At 40.9% G+C, this 20,674-nt stretch overlaps 1 protein-coding gene across 5 annotated transcripts in view; it reads left to right on the top strand.

The window, feature by feature from the left end:
- The window catches only part of WDR70 (WD repeat domain 70), a 305,235-nt gene that overhangs the window by 124,957 nt on the left and 159,604 nt on the right, over nt 1–20,674 (top strand). For all 5 annotated transcript variants that reach the window (XM_033932685.1, XM_033932678.1, XM_033932670.1 and 2 more), the window contains exon 10: nt 5,402–5,576. In XM_033932685.1, coding sequence (XP_033788576.1) covers nt 5,402–5,576 — 175 coding nt within the window. The remainder of the gene's footprint in view (nt 1–5,401; nt 5,577–20,674) is intronic.

The raw sequence follows: 20,674 nt of genomic DNA, 5'->3' as shown, positions 1-20,674 counted from the left end.
AGCATTGGAAAATGACCGTGATTATGTTATGTGTTTGTATTTCCGTCATTTGAATGATCAGTTTTTTGGGGCCAAAATTTGTATATTTCCTGATATGGCTCAAAAGTCCCAGAAGCAGAGGAAGGAGTTCTTGGCATTAAGGCCAAGAATCCTGACTTTGGGTGGAATATTCTTGTTAAAATTTCCTGTAAAATGTTTTATTACCTATCAAAACAAGAGTTACTTATTTTTTGAACCCAAGTTTCAAGTTTATTAAACTTTTGATTTGAACGCAATATCAAAACATTCAATGCGTTTAAAAATAATAACTTTGGGGTGACAGATAACAATCATTTAAACAATAAAAACATACACTCTTATCTATGGTGATACATAAGGAATAGAGGGATAAATTACATTTGTTAAAAATAAAATAACCAAAAAGAAAGACATTTGGGAAGGCACAACTTCAGGAGGGATATTAAAAGGTTTTACAGAAACTTGGTCTGAAATTAACTGATTTGTTATTGGGGTTTTTTTGTTTTTTTTTCCATATGAGAGACTTGATCTAAAATGATGATAGAAGATTGACGAGATTATCAGATCTAGGTTTCATATGCATCTTTATAAAGATAGCTTTTTAATTTGCTTTTAAATTTTTCTAAGGAAGTTTCAGCTCGCAAAAAAATGGGAAGTTTGTTCCAAAGCTGGGGACCCAAGATAGAAAAGATAGTGGTTCTTCTAGTGCCAATTATGTCAATGATGGAATGGTCAGCAAATACTGATCAGCTGATCTGAGAGATCGAGCTGGGGAATAAGGTATCAAATAACGCAATTTTATATGTTATTCTGTGTGAAATCGGTAACCAGTGTGCTTCTTGCAAAAGAGGTTACCGATGATCATATTTTTTGGAATTGGTAATAATTTTTATTGCTGTGTTTTGTATTATTTGTAACCTTCGTATTTCTTTCTGTGTTATGCCTTGGTACAGTGCATTGCAGTAGTCCAACCTAGAAATTATCAAAGAGTGAATTAACACGTTTAGGGCTTTGGATTCTAGAACTTTGGCTAAAGATCTAATGAGACGTAGTTTATAAAAACAAGTTTTGACTACGGAACTAATCTGATCATGGTAAGATAGCTCGTGGTCCAGTAATATTCCTAATATTTTAGTCGTTGTTACTTTTTGTAGTGGAAAATTATCCAAATAGATTTGTGCTGCAAATGTGATGTCCTTTTTCCATGGCAAGAACATTATTGTAGATTTAGATGGATTGAGGGCTAACATATTGTCTTTTAACCATTGACTGATTTGTTTTAGCTTATTATTAATGTTCATTATTTCCTTGGGAACTGCAGAATTAATTGTGGCCGATAATGTTTAGCTTGCTATACCAGCTGTAGGTAACCCAGAGTTATGCCACATTCTCAGTATTTTGTTTTAATCTATTTAAGTTATTTCCTGTTAATCTCCTCTAATATTGTGGACTAAATATCTAATACAGTGGTACCTCAGTTTATGAGTGCACCGGTTTGCGAGTGTTTTGCAAGACAAGCAAAACATTCGCAAAATCGGTGCCTCGGAAAACGAGCGTGCCTCGATTTGCGAGCAGTGCCCTCCGCGATCTGGCACCCTCCCCCCCCCCCACGATCTAGCACCCCCCGCCGCGATTCGGCACCCAAAGATCGGCCTCCTCTTCTTGCTGGGCCTTGAGCATCTGCGCATGCTCAAGGCCTGTGAGTTCACGTTCTCTCCGAGATTCTCGTAGATCTCAGAGAGAACGTGAACTCGCAGGCTTTGAGCATGCGCAGATGCTCAAGGTCCAGCAAGAAGAGGAGGCCGATCTTCAGGCACCGGCACCAAAGCACAGGACATGCCGGTGCCCAGATGACAGTAAGAAGTGGGGGGGGAGGGTGCTGGATCGCAGGGGGAGCCTTCGGGGGGAGCAATGCCGGTTCTCGTGGGGGGAGGGAATGGGGGTGGGAACGTATCAAAGCGAGTTTCCATTATTTCCTATGGGGAAACTCGCTTTGATAAACGAGCATTTTGGATTACAAGCATGCTCCTGGAACGGATTATGCTCATAATCTAAGGTACCACTGTAATTGTTTTTCCTGATTGATTTATTATTATGTTATATTGATCTATTCAAGCTGTATGTATTTTGCTTGATTGAAATTGAAAATTACAAAAAAAAAAAAGAAGAGTGGATGTATAATCAGATAAAATGCCTTATGGCCTCTTTTACAAAGCCACACTAGCGGCTGCGCTGCACTAATGGCCCTGAAGCCCATAGAGATTTAAAGGGTTTCGGGGCTGTTGCTGCGCGGCTTTGTAAAAGAGGCCATTAGTTGCCCAAAAATCTAGTAAACAAATAAGTTTTTAATTATTTCCTGAAATGTTGATGAATTAGAGGCCAGTATCATAGATTTGAGAACCTTATCCCATAATGCTGCTTGATATGAATAAAAACTCTTTTAATATTTATTGTATTTGCAACCCTTAGTTGATGGAAAAGCAAATAAAGCGTGTGCGCTTCAAGAATGCGTAGTTTGTAAAAGTAAATGAGTCTACAAGATAGTGTGGTATGACATGATAACACCCTGAAACAGATACATTCAAACTTAAATTTCACTTGCGTCTCAACAGGCAACCAATGTAATTTGTGATTAAAAAAAAGAAGGGTAACATGATCGATTAATTTTCAATCTGAAAAAGTTTGAATGGCAGCATTCTGGATGATGTATAATCGATTAAAAAATTTTTTTTTGAATACCAGCAAAATAAACAATATTGTAGTAGTCCAAATGACTCAAGACCAAAGATTGTACCAACAATTTAGGTTCAAACAATTTTTATTGATGCAAACAACATCAAATACAACATAAGAGCACCCCAAGGTGCATAGTACAACAATAATGCATCAAATAAAATAATATAAGAAGCATTTATAACTAAAACGTAACAGCAAATTAACTCAGACTCTTATTAATTTTTTTAAAAAAGTCATTCAACCCTCCCTCCCCACCAAATCCCACTTATTCTATACATGATAATATGTTCGAACCTTTCAAAACCCCCCACCTCCCCTTCCCAATGGTACTCTCTACTCCACATCACTAGGGCACACCAATACAATCTAGGACACCCATCTTAAGACCACACTACGACCATTGGGATGTAAGGCTTGCAGATAAGGCTCCCGTATATGCATAAACAACATCTTTGGCTTCTTAGGTCTTCCAGCATCTCTCGCCTACCAGATGGCCAACTGATGTAACTGGTTCCGCCAATGCCAAAACTTCGGAGGGTCAGGGACCGTCCAATATTGAAGAATACATTTCTTGGCCAATAAACTCATCTTCCTACACAGCACCCGATGCTCCCTAGGCAAATGACTAAAAGCCTCTGGCAAATCCAAAACAAAATGGGTCTTAAAACTATGCAATGATCTCCCAATTATCTTTGACATATAAGATATTATTCATTTCCAAAAATTTTGAATAATGGGACAAGACCAAAATGCATGTCCCAAAGTATGACCCCCATCCCACATTTATGACACAGTGGTGTAGGGAGACATCCACTATAATATAACTGTGTACGAGTGTAATAAGCACGTAAGATCATCCTATAATACGTTTCTCTTAACTATGCACACAGAGTCACCCCAGGTGTCGTACGAGCTATATCCCAATGTCCCAAATTAAGCTGTAATTCTCTTTCCCATTTACCCCGAATGTTCCTGTAGTCCTTGCCAGGTTGCAACTTTTGCAAGCTAGCATGTATACAAGACACCGAAAGAGACACCCCTTCCTCCCAAGTAAACAACTCTCGTAATCTAGCCCCCAAATGCAAGCGCAATTGTGCTTTGTCGAGGGATCCCACATAGTGCTCCACTTGAAAACACGCAAATTGCGCACCCCAGGTCTCCCCCACCTTAGCTAACAATTCTGCACAGGTCAACAGCTCCCCTTCATCCCCCAATATATGTTCTAAACTTAAAAACTCCCCTTGCTCCCCATAACCGGTACTCTCTAGAGTCCCTTCCCGGAGGAAAGGCTGGATTACCCTGCAAAGGCAAAAGATCAGTGACCGGATCACCTCCAAAGGCATGCACAAGCCAACGCCATGCCACTTATAATGTATTAAATAATAAACTTGGACGAATAGAAGAGGGCAATGCCTTTCGGTAACTATGAAGTAACGCAAACACATCATAAGGAGCAAAAAACTCCCGTTCCATCTGAAGAGGGGTGTAAATTCTGGTCATATTCACCCAATCTCCCAAATGGTGAAGCAGACAAGCATAATTATAGATTCGCATATCTGGTAATCCAAACCCCCTCCCCCCCATTCCAATTCACCAGCAAGGATGGGAGGTGGAGGAAAAGAATGCTAATGAAGCTCCCTACAAGAATTCTTATAAAAATTGATTGACTATCCACATGTTCAGGAATGGCATGTTCACAGGTCTGCAGCTCTCTCCCCTCCCTCCCAACCAATCTACCTTAAAAGTTGTCTTCTGTTGGTCTCCGACAATGGCAACATAGCACTTACGCTGCCTGTGGTCTGATCTGAAGCTAACCCTGTGCCTTATTCTGCTTCCTCTGACATTACTTCCTGTTTCTGCTTGGGTGGGATGGGTCAGAGGGAAAGTTTTGGATCAGGCTGAAGGTAGCATATTAGCAATGCTGTTGCTGCCAGGAACCAACAGAAGACCACTTTAATATAGACTGGCATGGGGGGGGGGGAGAGAGAGGTGATGTTGAATCACAAGTTGGGGGAAAAGATGCTGCGGGTAAGGATTGGGAGTGGAAGAGAGTAGAAGAGATGTTTGGAGGAGACAATGCAGTGTGATTATTTTAATCAAAATAATTAATGCATTAATTGCAGAGCTAACTATAATTAACTTGCAACCTTAATAAAAACCAATAACAAATTTAAAACTAATTTAAGAAAGTATTTTTTTCCATCAGTGCACAGTTAAATTGGAGGAAGTAGCTATGGGTTTAAAAATGATTTGACAAATTTCTGGAGCAGTTAAGCAGAGATGGAGATTGTCAGTGCCTAGGTCTGAGAGTGATTACCAGAGAAGTGACCCAAGTTCCTATTAAGATTTTCTGGATACTTCAAAATGGCCCATATTGACCATTTTTGGAGTCAGGATATTGGGTTTGAGGACCATTAATCTGAGACTGGATGATACTGCTTATGTAATATGTTATTTTTCTAGTTAATTTATGTGCTTTTGTTTGCTTTCTAGCTCTTCTACAGGCATCACATGTGAAGCAAATTCCTTTTTTTATAATGCTTTTCAATACTCCATAGATCTTTTACTCTGTTAAAGAAAAGCATCCACACTCAAAAATTGAAGAAATTCTCTAATATTTTAAAAATATATCTGTTTCTCTTGGTAGGACTGTGAGAACTTGGGATGTTAACAATGAAAAGAAGCATAAAAATATCTTTAAACCACGGTCAATGCAAGGTAAACGAGTAATTCCTACTTGCTGTGCATACAGCAGAGATGGTAAACTTATTGCGGCTGGCTGCCAAGATGGAACCATCCAAATCTGGGACAGAAATCTAAATGTAAGTACTTTTGCAGAAAAATTATATGATATATCCCCCCCTTTATATATAAGCCCTGCAGCAAAGGCCCTGAAACTCTTTAATTCCCTATGGGCTTTGGGGCAGTTACCACAGCGGCCCATGCCAAATGGCTTCGTAAAAGAGGCTGATAGTGAAAACACTTCATGTTGTTAATACCAATAGAATTCTCAAGATAATAAGCTCAAACTTCAGCAGTGAGCTTTCACTGAATATTTATTGTTGATAACATGGTTATGGGTCATTTTGTCTACTTGTTGCAGTATAGTTATTTTAACTGGAAGTTCTAAGAAAAACAGAATTTTAATAGGTTGTGAGTACATTTAAAGGACCAACTAAACTTTTTTGTAGTGTATGAGCTTTTAAGAACCATCAAGCTCACTATGTGTTTTAATGCTACAATCAAAAATTGTTCTGCAAGTCTTTTCTTTTAAGAAAAACAAAATAGATGATTTAATATGATGATGATTTGTTTTATGACTTTGATTCAAGGGGAGCTCATGGATCTTATGGTGACTTTAGTAAAAGGAAGATGCGGTTGAACATAGGGTGGAGGGCAGGGAGAAATGGTGCATGGGTAGAGAAATAAATGTTGCACATGATAATGGAGGGGCAGAAGAGAGAGATGCTGCATGGAGGGGAATAGAGAGGTTTGACCCAGGGAACAAGGCAGGGAGAGAGAGAGAGATGATAGACAGTGGGAAAGAAACAGAAATATTGGATATGGCAATGGAAAGGAAGGTACAGAGATGGAAGATGGATAGTGAGCATGGAAAAAGAAGAATTTGTTAAGTGGGCAGGAGATCCTGAGCTAGTTAACCAAAGACAAACAGAAATCAGAGCTTGGGACCAACTTAATTTGAATAATAAAATGACCATACAGGAAAAGGTAGAAAAATAGTTGTATGTTCTATTGTGTGATTACAATATGTCAGATTTGAAATATGTGTCCTGCCAGAACTTAGTGAGCATGGGCTAGGACTTAACAGAGAGAGGAAAAGTCTTGTTTATTTTGTTTACATCACAGCGCTGGCATGGAGTTGTAGAGGGCAAAGGGGAGTGTGGTGGGTGAAGAGGCTACAAAATAAATCCACCAGGATGTTTGAAAAAAATGCCTGACTGGGCCGGAAAAGTGAATTGAATCAAAAAATCAATTTAAATTGAAATTTTTTTCCCTGAATCAGGCAGCACTAATGTTGGCAGAAGTCAGCTAACAGTTGCTGATGGAGAGAGAAGAAAAGAGAGGTTACTCTGGTCTGTGGTTGGTGGTAGGAGAAATAAGAAATAAAATGAAAAGGTTCCTGTTCTTTTCCACCACAGAACTAATGGAAGTGGGTTTCTGCAATAGGCACATCATTCTTGAACTTGTAGGTTTTATATCTCTGATTGCAAGATCTGGTGTAGAGAATCTCATTTACATTTTTCTACTCCGCCTTCCTTTATCTGGGATGTCCTGTAACTCCTCAGTTTTACTCTCTATCCGCAAGATGGTAGGAGTCTTTCTGTTTTGCTCGTGTTTATTTTTCTTTTAATCTTGAGTTTTTGATCTGGTGCAGCAGAGGAACCCAGTTACAGGATTGCTCTGGCTGCAAGAGAACACAGACTCTGAGGGTAGAAGTCTGTAGCCAAGAGGCAGCCTGCTTGGCAAGCCTGCATTATCAGTTTGGGAACCCAGAGACTGTTCCCTTGGGAGCATGGTTCACTCCAGGTTTTGTCCATAGAGAGCTTGAGCACAGGCTGAGTGGTCCTGTGGCTGTTTTTCCACCAGGATCAGGTGCTGACTGCATTACCTCCCCCTGACTTCATGCTTGGGTTCCGGTGGGGATTGAAATTTTCAGTTCAGCCAATAGAGCTGAGGAGCATTCTGAAGAAGCAAGCTTTATGGGTTTCCAAGCTTGTCTGAGGCAGAAATTCTCTGGCTGCAGTTTCAGCCCATCAGCTCACAACACCTGCATGGCACAGTGAGTACAGGCTTTGATAGCCTATATGAGAGAAATCAGGAGGGTTTCTAAAAGTGATTTTTAAAGGTTTCTGGAGCTAGGAACAGGGTCCTCAACCTCTAAATTCCTTTTTCATGAATTTTTGATCCCTTGTTTAGCTCCCATGGGCTGTTTTTGGTGCTAAAATAGCTGCTGTGGCAGCCATCTTGGATTTCCCAATTTTTGAATAAAAGCTTGTCAAAACACATCGATTTGGCTCAAAATAGGTCTGGATGGACTCCTGGAGTGGATTTCTTCTGCATGGCTCATGAGCATGAGTACATTACCTGTCCATCCAGGATAACACACCTCTTTACTAGAAAAGTTATTAGCAATGTAAGAACCGTATCTCTTTATATACATTTTTAGTGTGTTATTAACGCGATTAACATGTTAACAATTTAACTCGGGTTAAAATTTTAAACGCAATTAACTGCTCCTCATCCCACATCTCTCTCTTTGCCTCCCATAATTTGGCAACCTCCTAACAGCCTTTGCCTGCACTCCTGCTACGTCTCTGGAAGACTGCGCGTCCAAGTGGCAGATTAAATTTAATGTGGACAAATGCAAAGTGATGCATATTGGAAGGATAACCCGAATCACAGTTACCAGATGCTAGGGTCCACCTTGGGGGTTAGCAACCCAGAAAAGGATCTGGGTGTCATTGTAGACAATATGTGAAACCTTCAGCCCAATGTGTGGCGGCAGCAAAAAAGCAAACAAGTTGCTAGTAATTATTAAAAAAGGGACTAAAGATATTATAATGCCTCTGTATTGCTCCATGGAGTATTGCGTTCAATTCTGGTCTCCTTGTCTCAGTGTCTCTCAAACTGTGTGCCAAGGCACAGTAGTGTGCGCTGAAGAAATTCCGGATGTGCCACTAGAGATTCCAGAATTTTACTTTATTTTTAAAAAATTTCTTTCATATGTATATACTAGAATAGATGACATGTACGTCGAATACACAAGAATCTGTCAATTGTGGAGTGGAGTAGAATGGGTACAAGTGGATTGATTTTTCACTCCATCATAAATTACAAAGACTAGGGGGATATTTGATGAAATTACAGGGAAATACTTTTAAAACCAATAAGAGGAAATATTTTTTTACTCAGAAAATAGTTAAGCTCTGGAACGCATTGCCAGAGGTAGTGGTAAGAGCAGATAGCATAGCTGGTTTTAAGAAAGGTTTGGACAATTTCCTGGAGGAAAAGTCCATAGTCTGTTATTGAGAAAGACATGGGGGAAGCCACTGCTTGCCCTGTATCAGTAGCATGGAATATTGCTACTCCTTGAGTTTTGGCCAGGTACTAGTGAACTGGATTGGCCACCGTGAGAATGGGCTACTGGGCTTGATGAACCATTGGTCTGACCAAGTAAGGCTATTCTTATGTTCTTATGGCACTCAGCTGTTTGCTCCTCCATCGTCAAACCCTGCCACCTCCTCCAGTAATCAGCAAATCAGCACTTAGCTTTCCACTCCTCTATCAGCAAGCCCTGCCTCTTCCTGGCTTCAGTAATCTCAGCAAATCAGCACTCTGCTCATCATTGTCAGCAGAATTCTGATTTGTTGAGATTACAGTGTTCCCCTGCAAATCGTGGAATCGCGGATTCACAAATTTGCGGTATGCTCCGAACGTCTCTTCCTGTACTAAAGTCAGGCTGCGTGTCAAAGCAACTCCTGATTGGTGTAGCCTGACTTTAGTAACAGGAAGAGGCAGTCGGAACATACCGTGAATGATTTTTTGCACTTGCTGGCTCCCCAGCTATCCTCTCCTGCCTTTTGATAGGTGCAAAACCGCATTTGCGTTGTTGTTGTTTAAAATTTGTGGGTGTTCCTGGAACACAACCCCCTGTGAATTTCGGGTGGGGAGGTAGTACTGTACTGAGCAAGGAAGGGGATAGCAATTACTTGGGCTGATTCAGTGCATAGCTAAAGGTGGGCTCAGTGTAATTGCCAATCAGATGCCTTTTCTTTATGTACTGTACCAATTCAGCCATGTGAGACACTTGTGAGTTCAGGACTTGGTGCAGCTCTGTTTTTTGATTTTTTAAAAAATTTGTTATTTTGGCAGGGTTTGTTTTTCTAATAGTGCTTCACCAGCAGCAAACAGCAGCATCAACCACCCTTCTCGTTGCCTTGTTTGCTGCTGCTCAGAGCCTCTCATCCAGCCCCATTGCGCCCCCCTTACTCCCCCACAGAGACTGGATCCAGTTGAGTCTTCTAGCACCTCCTCATCCAGGTAAAAAATAAAAGTTTAGTTTTATGCTGATCCTTCTTTTATGACTCCTATATTTGTGGTAATCTTCATAAAAATACCAGGGTGGTAGACAAAGATTAGGAGAGTTGCATTCATTTTAAGTGCTTCTGCACTCAGTGACTTCCCATCCAACTATTGTGACAGCTATTGAATTGCTTAGAAAATATTTGATTGACGTTCTAGGTTTTTCCTCTGAAAATATTCCCCTAATTAACCGTATTTACTACCTTCCTGGGATAAAAGAAATCGGAGCCACTTCAGAGAACATACAAAAGAATTTAGAAGAACCACCTTTGATTATAACAGATATACTAGAATCAACTATTACAGAAGATTCTGAAAGAGCGACTCTGTTGGTGTCCTTTGTTTTTGAACAGGATGTTAATAGTATTATTAGGTTGTTTTTCCGTAATTCTCAGAAATTGTTCTACTGTAAAAAAAAATCTGGATATTTCCAGATGTGACTAAACAAACTCAGGATCGTAGGAAATTATTTCTTCCAATGAGACCAGTTGTGATTTCTTTGGGCACCTTGTTCTTGTTGTCCTATCCTTGCAAGTGTTTGATAAAATATTTAGGATTAAAATATGTTTTCTTTGCCCCAGAACAGTTAAGAGCATTTATAGAGATGAAGAGGCTGGCAATTGGAAATGTTTAGTGTTTGGGAATAGTAAAATATGTTGGCGGGATTTGTCTGTTAAGCCATTTCTATATTAGAATTATCTTACAATTTGATTATCTCCTTATTAAGATTACCTAGGTCCTCCCCCCTCTACTTCATTATTGGGGTCTAAGGAAGATTTATTTGTTTTCTTACCATTTTCGATTTTGTAGTTCCTTAACAAGAGTTTATCTTGTATTTCATTTCAAAATGTTATAAATAAATAAATTTTAAAAAAGAAATGTGCACCCTCTCATATAGTGTATACTCTTTGTTGAATGCTTAAGATGATACAAAGTTATTCAGAGTAGTGAGGACACAGAAAGATTGCGAAGACCTACAACGAGACATAAACACGCTCAAGGAATGGGCTGCAAAATGGCAAATGAGGTTCAACATGGATAAGTGCAAGGTGATGCATGTCGGTAACAAAAATCATATGCATGAATACAGGATGTCCAGTGCAGTACTCGGAGAGAGCCCCAAGAAAAGAGACTTGGGAGTACTTATAGACAAGTCAGTGAAGCCGTCCATGCAATGTGCAGCGGTGGCGAAAAGGGCGAACAGAATGCTAGGAATGATAAAGAAGGGGGATCACAAATAGATCGGAGAAGGTTATCATACCGCTGTACCAGGCCATGGTGCGCCCCCACCTGGAATACTGCGTCCAACACTGGTCGCCGTACATGAAAAAGGACATAGTACTACTCGAAAGAGTCCAGAGAAGAGCGACTAAAATGGTTAAGGGACTGGAGGAGTTGCCGTTGTGACCAGTCAGGCTCCGTGCCTAACTTTGTCCCTGTGGTTTACTTATTGTCCACCAGGGCAGCAAGAGAAAAGCAGGACCTGAATGCAAGCCAAGGTCCTATTATCCAGGTCACCACTGGGGAAGCCAGAGAGAGGAGCAAATCCCTGCTGACTCAGGTAGATCAGGGCATGCCCCTCTCCTGGAAAGGCCAGCAGTCCTCAACAAACTGTTAGGCAGGATAGGGAAGAAGCTGAGGGCTCTCTCCCACGACGACCTGCCTGGCTCAAGCAGGGTAATAGCTGTGTGCCCATGGAGGTGAAGGAAGCTGGAACCCCTCCGGAATTACCAGTAGCTGATGCAGAAACTCCCATGGAATTAAAAGAGCTGCCTGCTGAGGAACTGTGTGTGTTTCCAGAACCATATGATGTGGGAGTGGCGATCAGCTCAGACCGAGCAAAGACTGTGAGTGTTTGGTCCTATTTTTGTGGCTGGGTTCTTTTTCCTGCTCCCAGTCATTTTGCAAGGACTTTCTGAACTGTGCAGTTGTGAGTAAAGCTAAGAGTGAGTGGGGGGAGAAGTTTGCTTACATCCGAGAAGGAGTTTTTGAAAGCTGTTTCTGTGCTTTTGGAAAGGCAAACTTATAGCACTCCTCTTTACCCAGCGCTGATATATTTTAGGCTGGAGGCTTTATGTTTGGTATTTGCACTAAGGATGTTGGAGTGAAAAAGCATATTCCCACTCCCTCCTGCTATCAGCTTTCCGCTCCTCCACCCATACCTTCATGAGTCCCGCGTGAACTGATGGCAGCCATTCAGGTAGCAGCGCGGGCCTAGGCACGAACGCAGAAAGCTTCCTCCTGACCTGACCACTGGCCAGAAAATAGGACGAGACAGCCATCTAGCGAGGGAGGGATACATGCTGGACTACCAGGATGTTTTAAAAAGGTTCGGCAGGAGGTTGTTTTAAAACTGTACCAGAGGTAAAATTTTGTATCTTTGCTGCAGAAGACGCACTAACATTTTCACTCAATTTTGGGTGAAAAAAAAAGTGCGTCCCTTTAAATCTCTATGGGCTTCGGTGCCATTAGCGCAGCCGCTAGTACGCATTTGTAAAAGAGGCCATAGGTGTGAATTGATCATCAGAAGATATAATTTTTTTCATTGAACAGCAAAACTGATAACTGTTAAAATTCAAGTAGTGTCTTGTTTATAGTCCCTCACTAAAGATAGCATAGTGGCAATTGGTCATTCTATACGGAAGTTTTTTTAAGCCCATTTAATGATGTGGGTGGTGGCGGTTTGAGCATTTATGCTCTACCGGAATAGACCTGAGGCTTTTTCTTCCATTAGAACAAAACTCTCAGCCTAATAAGGAGAGTATTTTGTATGTATTGTCACAAACACTCTTCAGCACAGAGCTATCGTGTGACAAACACCGGGATTCTGGCGTGTTCCCTCTAACCAGGGTATCTTCAGGACTTTTCATTTGGCCCTAGGCAACTGCCTAGGCCTGGGAGAGACAAGGTAAGTAAGGGTTTCCAAAATACCACTAGTCAAACCACGTTCTTCAAGTAAGAATAGGATGTTTATTCTGACACAGTGGTCAAAAAGATGAAACATAAAACAAAGTCACTTTTGCATTTCATTCCAAATAAAGTCAATTGCAAAAATAAAGATATACAAAAAAATAGCAATCTCATGTAGTTGGTTTTTCATGAGATCTTGTACTCTGATTCAGGAATGCCTTATAATGGTGTTCACACCCAATTCAAATTTTCTCCCAGCAATAATGGTTAGAGGCATGCAACAGAAGATTTCAGCAGTCATGTAAAGTTTAGAATAAACCCTTGCTATAAACAATATTGAATACCTCCTTAGGCAATAAGCTACAGCACAGCCTTGCAAACAGCTCAGCTTTTCTTCAGCTACCTCGTGAAGGCAAACACAAACAGCTGAGAGAGATAAGCTAATTAGCTTCTCAGGAACGGGAGCCACAGCAGGATTTCCAAAGTTCAAACATAAACTTAAATATTCCACCTTTTAGTTTCTTTTTCTCCAACTTGGCTTTAGGTGAATCCAATAGTTAGAATTCAGGTAAGTATAATCCTTAAACCAAAAATCATCATAAAGCCCAAACACATAGCACATTCTTCAGGCTTGTCTTGCACAGAAGGCAAGCCCACGAAAAAGGAAAAAAAAACCCAAAAACACTAAATGTTTCACAGTTACTCACTTCCTTCATTCAATGCCCATATATTCTGTCTGGCTCTCTAACATAGGACCAGCAACTTGTACCTCCATGCTTTCCACATAATCCGGAATCTGGAAGTTTGAGGTGAGGAGGATTTCTTCCACCTCCTGCATGGGCCAATCTGGAACTGTTGGCTCTGCTGCTTGGCTCCACGGCTCCTCACCTGCCTTGGGCTGTGGGAGTGACTCACCCTGGTCACTCGCTCCTCCCCTTCCTGCTTGTCTCAGCCTGCTTTTAAACAGCTCAGAGCCAATCCCCTTCAGCCTGTAAAGGGGGATGGGCTTTGGTTCCAAAGCAGCTTTTCCCTGCCTGGGTTTTCTAGGTGCAGCCAGTTTCTCTGTGGCTTTTCTAGCTACATTATAGACTGGAGGCTGTTGTTGCCAGTCTGCCTGCCTCTGCTCCAGATCACTACTGCTCTGATCATAGGGGCAAGGGAGGTCAGCCTCAAGTTGACCGCCAGAATCAATCTGGTCAGCTCTTCTGCACCGGATCCTATTAGGGCAGAACTAGTGCTGGTGCTGGGTTTGTCACAGTATGTAATTTATTTACCCACTTCCACCAATTTATAATTTATTAGTATAACTTTGCATTTGTCCACATTAAATTTCATCTGCCATTTGGATGCCCAGTCTTCCAATTTCCTAAGGTCCGCCTGCAATTTTTTACAATCCGCATGCGTTTTAACAACTTTCAACAATTTAGTGTCATCTGCAAATTTAATCACCTCACTCGTCGTTCCAGTTTCCAGATCATTTATAAATAAGTTAAATAGCACCAGTCCCAGTACAGACTCCTGTGGCACTCCACTGTATACTCTCCTCCTTAGAGATAAATGACCATTTAACCCTACCCTCTGTTTTCTATCCGATAACCAATTCCTAATCCACAACTGAACTTTGTCACCTATCTCATGACACTTTAATTTTCTCAGGAGCTTCTCGTGAGGAACTTTATCAAAAGCTTTCTGAAAATCTAGATACACTATATCAACTGGCTCACCTTTATCCACATGTTTATTCATACCTTCAAAGAAGTCAAGCAAATTGGTGAGGCAAGATCTTCCTCAGCTGAACCCATGTTGACTCAGTCTCATTAAATCATGTTTGTCTACGTGTTCCACAATTTTATTTTTTATAATTGTTTCTACCATTTTGCCCGGCACTGAAGTGAGGCTTAACAGTCTGTAACCTGGAGCCCTTTTTAAAAATCAGCGTAACATTGGCCACCCTCCAATCTTCAGGTACTACAGACAATTTTAGCGACAGGTTATAGATCACTAACAGCAGGTCAGGTCATGTTTGAGTTCTTTTAGTACTCTGGGATGTATACCATCTGGTCCTGGTGATTTATCACTTTTTAACTTGTCAATTTGGCTTAGAACATCTTCCAGATTCACTGAGATTTTTTTCAGTTCCTCCACATCATCACCTTTGAAAACCATTTCCGGTTCAGGTAGATCTCTTACATTTTCTTCCGTAAAGACCGAAGCAAAGAATTCATTCAGTCTTTCTGCTATGGCCTTATCCTCCCTGAGCTCCTCTTTTGCTCCTTGATCATCCAACAATTCCACAGATTCCCTCACAGGTTTTCTGCTTCTGATGTACCTAAAAAAATTGCTATGAGTTTTTGCTTCTTTGGCAAGTTTCTCTTCATATTCTTTCCTAACTGTCTTTATCAATGCTTTTTATCTAACTTTCTAGTGCTTGTGTTTCTTCTTATTTTCTTCATTCAAATCACTTTTTCATTCTTTAAAGAATGTTTTTTTTTGGCCTCTTTCACTTCATCTTTTAACCACGCCAGCTCTCATTTCCTCTTCTTTCCACCTTTGTTGATAATTGGAATATATTTGGTCTGGCTTCCACAATGGTATGTTTAAATAACATCAACGCCTGGTTTACAGTCCTAACCTTTGCAACTGATCCTTTTATCTTCTTTTTAACTATTTTCCTCATTTTATCATAGTCGCCCTTTCAAAAATTAAACACCCCTACAGTAGATTTCATTTGAGACATTATTCCCGGTATCAGCTCAAATTTGATCACATTATGATCACTGTTTCCCAGCGGACCCAACACAGTTAAAACCACGGGCTTGCACTGTGCTTTTTTCAGAATATGTATGTTTGAATATGTTTATTAAGATTTTCAATAAATTGCAAAGAAACTCACACAGCAATGCAAACCGAATACTCTAACATATGCACAAACCAAACACCATCCACCCCTCCTTCCCCCCCTGCATCAATAAAGGCAAGGTCCAGCAGTCCACCATGTAGCATGTGGCCCCCTTCACAAATTTAGTAATCTGCCACGAGTCTGAGGAGTAAGGTCCATCCAGAAATGCTCCCAGATCTGACAAAAGCGGCGACCCGGGCCCAGGTCAAGATCACCAGCTTGTCTTCGTTCCAAAGAAACATGCACAATCATCGAAGATCTCCATTGACTATAAGATGGCGGATCCTGGGACAACCAGTTGGTCAAAATGGCTTTCTTTCCCAGAAGCACCGCCCGTGTCACAAAAGCTGTTATCCCTTTCGGTTTTGGCATTGCAATATTGTAATAGCCAAATAGAGCTCTGGGCGTAGGGGACCCAGAGAGATGTAATATAGTTGCCCAGGCTGTGCCAGAATTGAAGAATGCGTGGACAAGTCCAAAGAAGCATGGGCCTGAGCACACTTAGGACAATTATGGGTAGGGGTGATTCCCATCCGAGATGCCCGTTTAGGTGAGATGTAGAGCCGCAGTACAATCTTCAATTGTAATTCCCAATGAAGAACATTAGAGGACACCCTCCTAATATTTTTCAGTACCTGTTGCACTTGTTGGGCTGTTAAAAAGTACTGCAGGTCTTCCGCCCAGGACGCTGCCAAAATATCCAGATTAGGTCCCTCTTGACAATCCCGGAGGCCCATTAGATGGAATCGAAGCAGGACCTTCTGTTGAGCTGAGAGACTAAAGAGCTCAGAGAGTGCTTCACGGCTGTCCTCAGTTAAGTGTTCAGCTGGCAGAAAATGGACATAATGTCGTATCTGGTAGTAAGCGAAAATATCTGCAACTGGTAAGTCAAACGTACGACATAAAGTTTCAAAGGACGCCAGCTTTCCATCCTCCGAGAACAGTTGAAATAAATATTGTAATCCTTGAACTGCCTATCGTTGAAATGAAGCAGTTTGTAGTCCAGGCAAAAAGTCACCATTGCCCTGAATAGGCAGATACATAAAAACCACAGATGACATCTTGGCATTTTTACAAAGCCACTGCCACTTCCGCCGAGCAGGGGCAAAAATAGGGTAGTGTGCCACCATCGGGTGGAGTGTCGGCTCTGTAACATGTAACATATGACTTAAATGGTAAGGAGCCAACAAAGATAATTCCATTGGGATAGCTGTAAAATAAGATGTGCCTCTGAACCAGTCATTAATGTGTCTCATCTGCCATTCCAGGGCATACCAGCGAACATTCAACAAGCCATATCCTCCCTTTTCCCTAGGCAGGCACATCCGAGGAAGTGTCAAGTGAGGGCATCTACCCCCATATAAAACGTTGTAAACCCTTAGTAAGTTGAGCATTGTGAGTATGGGATAGTAACAAAGGGAGTACCTGGAATCAGTACAACCATTTGGGAAAAATCACCATATTATACAAGGCCACACGTCCCGCCACTGAGAGGGGAAATGTGTACCAAATTTGTAGTTGCAGAATCTATAAAAAAGAAATTCTTACGCATAAAGATATTTTACAATTTTATTTTTTATTTTGATGGTTGTTTTATATGGAGTTGTAACCTCGATACATGAGATTTCGGGGTAGAAGAGGGCAGGAGAGTCAGCAAGGATAGTAAAGTGACTGGTCCTCAGCGGTCGCTTCATTTCAGATCGGCGAACCCAATCAGTGTTTCTTCTTCTGCTTAGTGAATTGATGGCTTTCTACTTTTGCATGCCATTTGCCCTCATTTGCATGGGTGGATCGGATCGGGTAGGAGATTTGATCAGCAGCAGTTTAGTGACTCGGGTCGGGGAACAATCGCAAAACCAGTAAAACAAGACAGGATCGGAAGGTTTAGTGAATGTAGGCCAAAGAACAGAACACCCTCCGCCCTCCCTTCCCCACTTTTACCAACATAACCTATGATCTAAATCAATCAGTTCCAAATATAACTGCACTCTTGACCACCATAAAGTTCCTGGAGTGCACAAACATCACAAAGCTGTGAAATGCTTTATTAAAAGTGCAAAAGTGGGGTGCTGTAAGAGTATACAATCGCTCCCATCACAATCTCTCCCCTAAATCTGATTCCGTAAACTGTTAGCCACTAATCTCTAACTATGTATGTTCCATTCAATGTGTATCATCTTTCTAATCATTGTAAACCGTACTGCGGTATATAAACTGTTATTATTATTATACTATTACAATGACAAATTGTTACCTGTTAACTGTATATTATGTATGTTAGTCTGTAACCCGTTCTGAGCACTTTGGGGAGGACGGGATAGAAAATGAAACACATACATACATACTGTGGTAAGCAGACTATGCCTACTAGGAATGTCCCAAGAGCAGTGCACAAGTCAGGTTTAGGCTCCACACAATTACCTACTTTTAAAACCCAATTTCAGTCAGTGAATGAGTTTCCTTCTGTGTCCTGTAGAGGGAGTAGGAGGGAAGAACTGCAGGATTCCCATCCCCCACACAAGCCTAGGCTGATTAACAGGAAATCACTTCCTCCTGAGGGCTTGGGGCGGGGCTGCAGACTCCTTAACCTGAAATCCCAGTTACTGGAGAATCAGAAGCAGCAGGGACTTGTAGAGGACAGGTTCCAGCGCTCAGGGCTGAGAGCTCTGAATGTCAGCCAAACTCCAGAAGCTATGGAGCTAACAGAGGCTGGTGAAGGCATATCTCTTAATCTGCTGGAAGAGACACAGGATATGGAACTGGAAGCCAATGCTGAGTCCATTATTGAATTGCCTAGTGAAGAGATGGAGATATGCTGTGAGAGGCAGTGACTGACTATTGAATGTTTTTGAAAGTTTGTTTTGTTAATTGCTTGCCTGTGCTGACTATTTTAGTCAGCTGAAGAACAAAAGAAATTATCTTTTGAACTTGGTAAAGGACTGAATTGTTGGAACTTGTTTTCCTTTTTTTTTTCTTTGGGAGAAGTGAACTGTTCCCAGTCCCAGTCAGAGGGGTTAGCCCCGTGTTCATAGTGGTGGGATAGAGGGCCAATTTTTATGGCAGATTAACACCACACGGAGCACTCTGTCTGGCCAGCACTCTGATGCTGAGGAAGCCAGTGTAATTACACTGACTTATTTGGAATTGATACAACTCTGAAGATTGTGTATTTTGAGTTTTTCTTTTCTTTTGGATACATGCTGATGGACTATGAGTTTGTGAACTTTGGCAACTTAGTTAGTTTTGCCTTATGGACATTGCGTCTGAGTTATGAACAGAATCATCCTGACAAAAGCTTGATATTTATTTTTACTTTAAGAATTAAAGCTCAAGTTTATTTTGAAAAGAACTTACCTGGTGTGGTGGTGTCCTTATCTAAACGCTATATTATTTTCCTTGTGCTGCCCGCAGCGGCTCACAAGAGATTTTTCTTGTACCGGTGGCCCAAGACACCTTGCCCTGAGGCTGCCGGTTACAAAGAGTACATTATTTAAGTCTCTGTTGCTATCATGTGATAAGATAGTGGTGAAAAGACTAGATGGGCCATTTGGCCTTTATCTGCCATCATGTTTCTATGAGTTTGGGAGTCCTGCTTGTCAATGGGAAAAGCATTTTTGCTCGCCTGTAATGAGTGTTTTCTACAGTTAAAGAGGATTTATTAGACACACAATCCCTCCCAATCTCCCTAAAAGCTGTATTCAATCTTGAGCTATGTAACAGACTTGCTGAGGAAACCTGCATGCAGGACCACACATACTTAGAAATTACAATGGTACCTCAGTTTACAAGTGCACCGGTTTGCGAGTGTTTTGCAAGACGAACAAAACATTCGCAAAATCGGCACCTTGGAAACCGATTTGCGAGCGGCGCCCCCCATGATCCGGCCCCCCATGATCCGGCCCCCCCATGATCCGGCGCCCCCCATGATCCGAGTTTCCCTATGGGGAAACTCGCTTTGATATACAAGTATTTTGGTTTACGAGCATGCTTCTGGAACAAATTATGCTCGTAAACCAAGGTACCACTGTATATTATTTTCTGAGTTCTAGGAGTCTTATTCGTCCTTGTGATGTGTGATGATACTCATTTGTGTGTCTGATCAATCATACTGTCTATGGAATAACTTGTTACAAGTGAGCAAAAATGCTGTTTGCTTTATTGTTTTAATTGGGGTGAAAACCAATAGCAGTATATTGAAACAAATAAAACTTGGCATATTAGACTGAGAAGATGAAATAGCATGCTTTAAAAATATTTTGTTTGTAAATTAGAGTATCTAGAGCTAAAATTTGACTGATGTATGATGACACTTTAGTATTGCAGAAATCTATTTTGAGCCTGTATTATTTATCATTGTAATTTTTGCCTATTTCAGGTGTCAAAAGCTTTTATTTGGAAAACAAATGCAGGCAAGCTAGGGCATTCTGGGGTATCTTAAGGCAGTGTAATTTCATTGTGGACAAGAAAAGTATTCAGATGTAACTATATACAAATTGATAATAAATTACATTTTGAAAATTCCCCTTCATCATCTGTTTCTGTTTCCTCTGTTAACCGTGTGAAACTTGATGTTTTTGGAATGCATTTGAAGTGTAAACTTGCTCAAACAATAATACATTTTTCAGGGACTGGCTTTCATCTTCTTAGTAGGCTGTTCATTTAAATATATACAGTACTGAAATATTAAGCTTTCCTGAGTGGCTTCAGCAGCAGTGCCCTTGCTTTTTGAACCTTTTTTGCCACTCTTTATTTAGATAGCATATTACAATTGGAATGAACTTCACTTTGTTGATTTATATATATAATTCAGTGATCCATTCCTTTATTTCCTTTTCCCTGTCCAGTGATCCTTAGATAATGGCCATAGCAGCTTTAGGAGTTTGTATCCAGTTACGTTTTATGTGGCACCAGAATCATCCTTCAATTTCAGCTGTATTTTCTTTGAAACAAAATAGTTTTTCTTCATCATACTTCTGTCACTCTTGTTTTCACTTCATAATTTTTATC

Source organism: Geotrypetes seraphini, chromosome 1 (genome assembly GCF_902459505.1).
Source record: "Geotrypetes seraphini chromosome 1, aGeoSer1.1, whole genome shotgun sequence".
Lineage (NCBI taxonomy): Eukaryota > Metazoa > Chordata > Amphibia > Gymnophiona > Dermophiidae > Geotrypetes > Geotrypetes seraphini.
Note: the sequence above shows the minus strand (reverse complement) of the source record. Positions and strands in the feature narration are given on the sequence as shown.